At 59.3% G+C, this 9,381-nt stretch overlaps 1 protein-coding gene across 1 annotated transcript; it reads left to right on the plus strand.

Annotated features, from left to right (window-relative positions):
- The first annotated feature begins 1,568 nt into the window (after nucleotides 1-1,568).
- PSMD2 (proteasome 26S subunit ubiquitin receptor, non-ATPase 2) lies at nucleotides 1,569-8,929 on the plus strand. The gene is made up of 21 exons (XM_014254388.2): nucleotides 1,569-1,724; nucleotides 2,473-2,529; nucleotides 2,907-3,071; nucleotides 3,319-3,440; nucleotides 3,811-4,035; nucleotides 4,139-4,297; nucleotides 4,567-4,711; nucleotides 4,901-4,961; nucleotides 5,224-5,370; nucleotides 5,541-5,647; nucleotides 6,046-6,173; nucleotides 6,252-6,339; nucleotides 6,689-6,851; nucleotides 6,947-7,048; nucleotides 7,139-7,284; nucleotides 7,503-7,586; nucleotides 7,715-7,883; nucleotides 7,969-8,063; nucleotides 8,228-8,354; nucleotides 8,442-8,560; nucleotides 8,642-8,929. The coding sequence occupies exons 1-21, from the start codon at nucleotides 1,590-1,592 to the stop codon at nucleotides 8,822-8,824; spliced, it is 2,727 nt and encodes a 908-aa protein (XP_014109863.1). The 5' UTR covers nucleotides 1,569-1,589; the 3' UTR covers nucleotides 8,825-8,929.
- Nucleotides 8,930-9,381: the final 452 nt, after the last annotated feature.

Here is a 9,381-nt window from a genome sequence, read left to right on the forward strand (position 1 = left end):
CCGCGCCGGGCCCCCGCCGCCGCCGCAGCGCCGCCTGCCTCCGCCGCCGCCATGGCCCGCACCGGGCGCCGCGCTGCCGCCAAGACCGGCACCGGGGCTGGGCAGGGATGGGGCCGGGTGGAGATGGGGCCGCGCGGGAGGGATGGAGCCGCAGGGGCTGAGACCGGCGGCGCGCGGACCGCAGGCACCGGGTGGGGGCGACGGGGGCCGGCGGCCCGGGAGGGGCTGGAGCGGGGACCCCGATGCCCAGCCCGGTCGCACCGCTCAGCTCCACTCGGCCTGGCCCCCCCACAAAGGTGACCGCCCTGCGCACGGGAGGAGTAACGCACCGGCACCGCCGCTTGCACCCCCAGAGAGCCGCAAAGGCGCCGAGACGGTGAACCGCAAAGGCACCCGCAGTCTCCCTCACCGACACCGGCACTCGGACCGGCACTCGCACCGGCTCGGGCAGCAGAACTCGGGCTCACACCCGGCTGGCCGCAACGCCCGCCGGCATACGCACGCAGGGACACAAGGACCGGCTGCTGTCTTCAGCGCTCAGGCGGGCACACCAGCGCCGCACGGTACCGTCACTGGCAGCGCGTAGTAATGGTGCAGAGCCGCAGCGCCCTGTCCGGTACCTGGGGACACCCCCCAGTGCAGCTCCCGCGCAGGTGGATGCACACACGTACACTGACACCTCATCCCCGGTACCTAAAGGACGGCACCCCGATGTCACCCTTAGGCCCATAGCACACGCACCCAGGGGTGTGCAGCCATGGTCAGAGCCTTGGCGGTGAGCGAGGAGAAGGCCGTGGCTGTGCACAACTTCACACCTTGCCTTGATAGTTCCCAGTCCTGTGTGACCACCTGTCCAGGACAGGGCGTCACCGCAGGTCACCCGCTCGGTGCCCGGCGTGCTGCTGCGCAGGGGGTGAAAGTTCTCCCCGGGGTCCCTGGGACAGGGTGAGGCAGCGCCACCTGCCCTAACTGTGGAGCCAGGGACACAGCGAGTACGTGTGAGCAGGAGGGGTGCGTGTGAACACAGGTGGAGGGACACCACGGTGCCCACGGGTGTCTGTGACATGTGGGGGCCACAATGCTACCAGCAATGCTACTTCACTTGCCCAGCTCGGGTGGCAGCGTTGCCCGTGCCAGGGTGGTGGAGCCTCTCCAGCTGCCAGTGCCGCTGCCGGTGTCAGCGTCAGTGCCGGTGCCGCTATTGGTGACAGTGTCCGTGACAATGCCAGTGTGTCAGTGTCAGTGCCGGTACCGGTTCAGGATCAGTGCTGGTGCAGGTGCCGGTGCCCGCGTCAGTGTCGGTGCCCCTGTCAGTGTCCGTGTCAATGTCGGTACCGGTTTCAGTGTCAGTATCGGTGCCCGTGTCCGTGTCAATGTCAGTACTGGTCTGAGTGTCGACGCCGGTGTCAGTGTCGGTAGCGGTGTCAGTGTCGGAACCGGTGTCGGTACCAGCGTCAGTGTCGGTACCGGTGTCAGTGTCGGTACCGATGTCCCCGCACGTGGGGCCGCCCGCCCCTGGCCCCGCCCCCGGCGCACGCCGGTGCCGTCACGGCGTTGCGCAGGCGCGGCGGAAGCACGGCCGGGCGAACATGGACGCGGGCGGTGGCGGCGGGCAGAGCCGGGTGCAGGGCGGCCCCGGGGCGGGCGGCGACGAGAAGCCCACGCCGCCTTGGGGCCGAGACCGCCGGGACCCGCCGGCCGGGCCCGAGAAGGAGCAGGAGCTGGTGAGTGCCGCCGCGCCGCGGGCCGCAGCTGAGTCACGGCCCATTCGGGCCCGCGTCACCGGCGGGGCAGGACAGGACGTCATCCCGCGTCACGGGGTTGGCCGGCATCCCTGCGGGAACGGGACGTCATCCCACGTCACGGGGACGGCCAGCATCCCTCCGGGGACTCCCTCCGGCGGGGGCGCGTGACGGCAGCGGCGCGAGGGGTTCCCTTCGGCGGGGCGCCGGGACGTCATGGGGTGCCCGCCTGACGGAATTGAGGGCTCCCGTTTCTGGGCGGGGGACTCGGCGGCCTCAGGGCAGTGTTGGTGAGGGAAGCTGCGGTGTAACCAGGGGGTGTGTGTGACAGTGGGCACTGTGGAGGGATCCCCGCTTTGCTCAGCACGGGGGTGATTTTGGCTCTGGGGGTCCCCGTGGGTTGGGCGACACAGCCTGTTGCTGAAGAGGCTGCTGTGAGTGGAGCGTCCCCCCGTCGGGCTGTGACCTGACGCGCCCCTCTCCGTGGGGTTGTTTACTGCACGGAGTAATGGGGGAGGTGCATCTCACACCCCGGGAATGGGTGGTTTCTTTGGGAGGGCTTCCTCAGTAATGTGAGCATCGCTCCATCCTGGCAGCACTAGGGCAGGATAGTGTCCTAAGCAATGAGTGCATCACTTTGTCCTGGTACCCCTGCAGCCCTGCCTCTGTTATACTGAGACTTACTGTGCTCTGCACCCTTAACTCTGCTTTCTCTTGTGCATTTTGGCAGTCTGAGGAGGACAAGCAGCTGCAGGATGAGCTGGAGATGCTGGTGGAGCGCCTGGGGGTAAGTCTGTGCTCTGCCCCTCAGCAAGGAGTCCTGGCTGGGATTCAGTGCAGTCTGTCCCTTGCTTATGGCTGTTCCTAGTGCAATGGAGATGGGGGAATTTTACCTTGAGTTGGATGGGGTCCCTGCTTGTTTGCTGTGATCTGTCCCACAGCCTTGCTTCTTGTCTGACCTGTGTCCAAGGGACCTCTGTGTCCCTGGTGTGAGAGAGGCTTTCTGCCCTGCTGTTCCCTCCTTCTCCAGCTCTTGGGCTGAAGGAGGCAGCCCAGGGTGGGGGGCTGTTCGGCTAAGAGCCATGACTCTGTTTGGGGAGGGCTAGTGAGGTGCTGCCTCAGAAACCAGCCCCTTGCTCCCTGACAAGCAGCTTCCCTCTGCAGGAGAAAGACACATCACTTTACCGCCCTGCCCTGGAGGAGCTGCGGAGGCAGATCCGCTCTTCCACCACCTCCATGACCTCTGTTCCCAAGCCTCTCAAGTTTCTACGGCCCCATTATGGCAAGCTGAAGGAGATCTATGAGAACATGGCTCCGGGAGAGAATAAGGTAGAAACTCTTGGCCCCACCATCCCACGTGACTGAGGGGACAGTGCTGGGGCAGGCTATTGCAGAGCCCTCTGGACCCTGGGATCTAACAGCAGTCTCTGTGACTTGCTCCAGAGGATTATAACTTGTCAGGACAGTACTTTTGCCCCCTGTGGTGGTTTGCTTGCACAGCGAGGGTGTTGTGTCCCTGGCTGCCCCTGGTTCCCTGTGCCTAGTCTGTGTTTAGAGCTCTGCACTCTTTCTGCAGCGCTTTGCAGCAGACATAATTTCTGTCCTGGCCATGACCATGAGTGGGGAGCGTGAGTGTCTGAAGTACCGGCTGGTGGGCTCCCAAGAGGAGCTGGCATCTTGGGGGCATGAATACGTCAGGTAAGCCTGAGTGGGACCAGAGCTTGGGGAAGGATAAGGGTTCAGTGAAATTTCATGGAGTGCTTTAGGCCTGGCCTGTCTGGGATGTGTCTTGACTAGCTGGTCATGTGTTTAGCTGCCCCTGTCACACCTGCATATGTGTCACTTCATGCTCTATTCATGGTGGTTTTCTAGCTGCAGAGGTCTTGCTTCTGTGGCCTCTGAAATCTCTGGTCTTAACCCTGATCCTCCTATGGGCCCCATAAGCTCTGCAGAATGCAGAGCCTCCATAAACAGCACACAGCCCTGGCTAACTGGGAGCAGCTGCTCCCCATTCTCATGGCTCAGTGAAACTGGTTTTTGTAGTGTTGATATCCCTTTGTTCCTGCAGGCACTTGGCAGGAGAGGTAGCCAAGGAGTGGCAGGAAATTGATGAAGCTGACAAGGCTCAGAGGGACACACTCCTCACCCTGGTCAAGGAGATTGTCCCCTACAACATGGCCCACAATGCAGAGCATGAGGCCTGTGACCTGCTTATGGAGATAGAGCAGATGGACATGCTGGAGAAGTACATCGATGACAATGCCTACTCCAAAGTGTGCCTCTACCTGACCAGGTGAGGGGGCTTGGCAGGTTGAGCTGCTGGATGGGGCCTGGTCCCTGTTGGGCCAAGATTTCCTGATCTGGTTGTCACTGTCATGTCTGTCTCCTCCTTAAAGCTGTGTAAGCTATGTCCCGGAGCCTGAGAACTCGGCTCTCTTGCGCTGTGCCCTGGGCATCTTCCGCAAGTTCAATCGCTACCCTGAAGCCCTGCGCCTGGCTCTGATGCTTAATGATGTGGAGCTGGTGGAGGACATCTTCACTTCCTGCAAAGATGTGTAAGCAGAGATGTTCCCTGCCCTCTGCAGCCTTTGCTCATCCTGATGGGGCAAGGCTCCCCGTCTGGGTAGAGATAGGTTGGATCTGCCGCTGTGAGATGTGTCTGGGGGTTTGGATTAAGACTTGTCCCTGAAATGAGGATGGGCAGGAGTGGGTCATGTCTGTATGCTCTGGGCAGGGCAGGTTGGCTCACTTGCTTGGTGAACTTGTGTTTGTGCTGGGGCTTGCTGGGTTCTGGGCACTCAGGAAACCCCTCCCCTCTGTACAGAGTTGTCCAGAAGCAGATGGCCTTTATGCTAGGCCGCCATGGAGTCTTCCTGGAGCTGAATGAGGATGTGGAGGAGTACGAGGACTTAACAGAGATCATGTCCAATGTCCAGCTCAACAGCAATTTCCTGGCCTTAGCCAGAGAGGTGAGTGTCCCAGCTGGGAAAAGCAGCCTGAGCTACCTCCAGCTGTGGCTGCCCTGGCTGCCAGGCTCTGTGGCAAGATTTGTGGAGAAATCCATCATCCCTATGATCTGGGACAGATGCCTCCTGGAGAGGTTGCCGTTTTAGGATGTGCTGGCCAGGAGGTAACCCCCTTATCCCTTGTCTTTGCAGCTGGACATCATGGAGCCTAAAGTGCCAGACGATATTTACAAAACCCATCTGGAAAATAACCGTAAGGGCTTGTGTTGTGGCTTTTATCATCCCTATGTGTGTGGAGTTCTTGAGGCTGCCAAGCATCTCTGGGCCTGTGTGGTCAGATGTGTATTTGAGGTGGGCAGATAGCCTGCTCGTAGTCTCTGACCTGTGGATTTGGGCTTTGCCTTCCTGCTGGTGATGGGAAAGGTCCTCGTTCCCGTATGGTGTGGGATGGCTGCATGGTGGAGGGCTGGCAGGGCTTCTCTTGCTGCTTTCCTCACCCTGTTGTTGTTCCACAGGGTTTGGGGGAAGTGGTTCCCAAGTGGATTCAGCCCGGATGAATTTGGCCTCCTCCTTTGTGAACGGCTTTGTGAATGCTGCTTTTGGACAGGACAAGCTGCTGACAGATGATGGCAATAAATGGTTATACAAGAACAAGGACCATGGTGAGTTAGCTGGCTAGGCAGGGCTGGAGGTGCCTCTAGGCTTGGGGTTACCACCCTGTCCCTTTTGGGGTAAGGGTGGCTGAGCTGGCCTGTGTCCCTGGCTACCACAAGCCCAAGGCAGGGCACATCAGTTCAGGCCTGATGCAGGCCTTTCTTCCCTGGAACCGCAGGGATGCTGAGTGCTGCAGCCTCGCTGGGCACAATCCTGCTGTGGGATGTGGATGGGGGACTCACGCAGATTGACAAGTATCTGTACTCCTCAGAGGATTACATCAAGGTCAGTGACTTACATCAAGGTCCTTGCTCTGTGTCTGTGTGGGGCAGTGCTGCTGTGAGCCCAGTGTGCAGCTGGCTGGAGAATGGTACTTGCTTTGGTCCCCTGTGCAGCTCACCTCCTGCACAGAGAAGGGTTGGATGCCCTGTGTCCCAGGCTTTTGAGCAGCTCACAGCAAGATGTGGATCTCTTGGTGACTGCCTGAAGCACTTTAGGGGCTCCCCTTGTCACAGAGCTATGAGCTTTGGATTGCTCAGCTTGATCCAGAGTGGCGTTGCCCACTTTGTACCAACTTGCCCATTCTGGGGAGGGGGTGTGATGTGTGAGGTGACATCAGTCACTGGCTGGCAGGGGGCTTTGTGTGATGGTGTCTAGTGTGTGATGGTGCTTCTCTCTTGCAGTCTGGAGCCCTCCTGGCCTGTGGCATCGTCAACTCAGGGGTGAAAAATGAGTGTGACCCTGCCCTGGCCCTCCTGTCTGACTATGTCCTCCACAACAGCAACACCATGAGGATTGGAGCCATTTTTGGGTAAGGATGTGGCCCCAGCCTCCCGTGCTGCACAGGGTGGTGCAGCTCCTCCCTCACACCCCTCTGGTCTCTCTGCAGGCTGGGACTGGCATATGCGGGCTCCAACCGCGAGGATGTCCTGACTTTGCTGCTACCTGTGATGGGAGACTCCAAGTCCAGCATGGAGGTGGGCGGGGTTTGCCTGTGATTCCTACTTCCCCATCCAGTGCCCTGCAGGTCCTGGGAATGTAGACACTATTCTGTAGCCAGCTTGAGCTCCAAGAGCAAGGCTACATGTCCCTGCTCAGCACTGTGCTGTGCCGGAAGAGCATGACCCTATTTTCCTTATCTGAGCTGCTGCCACAGTGGGATTGCAGCAGATTTAGGAGGGTAGGAAACCATCAGGTCTCCTAGTACCCCAGATTTCCATAGGAAGTGGAGACCAAAGACACCTAGTGCTGTAGGCCAGCTTACCCTGAGCTGTCTCTGTTTAGGGTGGATACCTGTGTATGACATGATCCTTCCCCTATTACTAGGTGGCTGGTGTGACTGCCCTGGCCTGTGGAATGATATCAGTGGGCTCCTGCAATGGCGATGTCACCTCGACTATCCTCCAGACCATCATGGAGAAATCAGAGACAGAACTGAAGGACACGTATGCCCGGTGGTTGCCACTTGGCCTGGGCTTGAACCACTTGGGTAAGGCTGGACAGTGCCAGTGGCTCATGGGTTGGGGAATGAGGTGGGAGCATCCCTCCACCGCTGTCCTTTAATCACTGTGCTTTCCTTGACAGGGAAGGGAGAGGCAATTGAGGCTATCTTGGCAGCACTGGAAGTAGTGTCGGAGCCATTCCGCAGCTTCGCCAACACGCTGGTGGATATCTGTGCTTATGCGGGTGAGTTGGGCTGGTCAAGGTGGGGGAGGCAGGAGCAGGTCCAGAGCCCTCTGCCTGCTTGCTGATCCTGGCCCTCCACTTTCTCCCCAGGCTCAGGGAATGTCTTGAAGGTGCAACAGCTCCTGCATATCTGCAGTGAGCACTTTGATTCCAAGGAGAAAGAGGAGGACAAGGACAAAAAGGACAAGAAAGAGAAGGAGAAGAAAGAAAGCTCAGCTGACATGGGTGCTCACCAGGTAGGGAAATGCGGGCTGGGATCTGTGTTCCTGGAGCAGGAACTGGCTTTGGAGGGATCCCTAAGGCCCTTGTGGTGTCAGAGCTGGAGGAAAACAGCTCCTAGCAGGATCCCCTGCTCACCCTGTCCCCCTAGGCTTGTGGTGGGTACAGAGGCTTAAGAAGTTGTGTGTTGGGCTGGGTGTTCCCTGCCTGGCACTCAGTGCCTATGTCCCTGCAGGGTGTAGCGGTGTTGGGGATCGCACTCATTGCCATGGGTGAGGAGATTGGTGCGGAGATGGGCCTGCGCACATTCGGCCACCTGGTGAGTGACACAGGGAGACAGCACAGAGCTGGGAGGGGACCTCAGAGTAGAAACTGCATGTTGCCTCACATCTCAGTAGACCTTGCTGTGCTTGGTGACCTGGGTCTAACACCTGCCTCTCTGTGCAGCTGCGGTATGGGGAGCCCACCCTCCGCCGTGCTGTGCCCCTGGCCCTGGCTCTTATCTCAGTCTCCAATCCCCGGCTGAACATCCTCGATACTCTCAGCAAGTTCTCCCATGACGCTGACCCTGAGGTCTCCTACAACTCCATCTTTGCCATGGGCATGGTGGGCAGTGGTAAGCCTGGGGACAGCCTGGTTTGGGGTTTGGGGGGAGGGTGGGAGCCTTGCACACTACTCTGCCTGCACCTCCTTGTCCCCAGGTACCAACAACGCCCGGCTGGCAGCAATGCTGCGGCAGCTGGCCCAGTACCACGCCAAGGACCCCAACAACCTCTTCATGGTGCGGTTGGCCCAGGTGATGATACTGTGCTCACTGCTTGTGTGTGGAAGGGGAGGTTTGGGGTCCCTGCTCTGGATGTAGGAGGAGAGTGGTGTCCTGGGGATGTCACCCTCCTGAGGGAGGGCTGGGAGTCCCAGGTTACCCCATCGCTCTTTCATGTGCTTTCTCTGCCACACCAGGGCCTGACTCATCTGGGCAAGGGGACACTCACCCTGTGCCCATACCACAGTGATCGCCAGCTCATGAGCCAGGTGGCTGTGGCTGGGTTGCTGACCGTCCTCGTGTCCTTCCTGGATGTGCGCAACAGTGAGTAGTGTGGACTCTGTCCCCCCAGCCCTCTCTGCCCTGCAGCGTGGGCATTGCTCAGCCCCTTTACTTCTGTCTCCCCTTCAGTTATCCTGGGCAAGTCCCACTACGTTCTCTATGGCCTTGTTGCTGCCATGCAGCCCCGCATGCTGGTCACCTTCGATGAGGAGCTGCGGCCTCTGCCTGTGTCGGTTCGGGTAGGACAGGTAAGGGGCAGCCAGGGCTGGGTAGGGGGTGTGCTGATGTCCCTCTGTGTCCCTGGCATTGACCTCGCTCTTCTCTCACAGGCTGTGGATGTAGTGGGCCAGGCTGGCAAGCCCAAAACCATCACTGGCTTCCAGACTCACACAACACCAGTGCTGCTGGCACATGGAGAGCGGGCAGAGCTGGCCACAGAGGAGCACGTGCCTGTGACGCCCATCCTGGAGGGATTTGTTATCCTACGCAAGAATCCCAACTACGACGTTTGAGCCAAGGGGAAGCTAGGGGGGTGGGTAGGTGGTTTGGGAGGGGAGGGAAAAAACCTAGTTTGTTTTTGTTACTGGGAGTCAAGGAAATAAACTATGCAGGGACTAGTGTTGCCATCCTCTCCTTGTGCTGGGAGTGTGGGCTGGGCTCTCATCCTTTTGGGTGTGCCAGTAGCCCATGGAGTCTCTGCACAGTGCAGACCCCAAGGTGCAGGGCATGAACACAAGGGTTGTGGGGTGCCATGGGTACTCCTAAACTTCAGTATCCAGCTGTGCCCTGTGTGTGCGCCTGGCACAGCCACATGTGCTCAGAGTGTGCAACTCCCCTTAAGCCCAGCATGGCCTGTCCCTGGCTGGGACTGCCCTCCTGGGGGATCTTGGCTGGCAGCTCTGAGCTTTAAACTGCTGTTCCAGATGTGCTGGGTTCTGCCATCATTTGGTGCTGCTCCAGAGCTGGTATTGAGGTTAAAAGCGGTCAGGGAGGGGGAATGGAAGCCACATGGAAAGTATTTTTAGTGAAGAGGAAAGCCCTACCCTGTTTCCAAAACAGTGTCTGGGCC

This window comes from Pseudopodoces humilis, chromosome 11 (genome assembly GCF_049639895.1).
Source record: "Pseudopodoces humilis isolate 2021_Gansu_Grassland_sample_001 chromosome 11, ASM4963989v1, whole genome shotgun sequence".
Classification (NCBI taxonomy): domain Eukaryota; kingdom Metazoa; phylum Chordata; class Aves; order Passeriformes; family Paridae; genus Pseudopodoces; species Pseudopodoces humilis.

Coding starts and splice junctions, on each gene's coding strand:
- PSMD2 (XM_014254388.2), top strand. CDS start 1,590: ATGGACGCGGGCGGTGGCGGCGGGCAGAGCCGGGTGCAGGGCGGCCCC. Junction 4,036..4,138: donor GTGTGCCTCTACCTGACCAG/GTGAGGGGGCTT, acceptor TCCTCCTTAAAG/CTGTGTAAGCTATGTCCCGG. Junction 8,355..8,441: donor CTTCCTGGATGTGCGCAACA/GTGAGTAGTGTG, acceptor TCTCCCCTTCAG/TTATCCTGGGCAAGTCCCAC.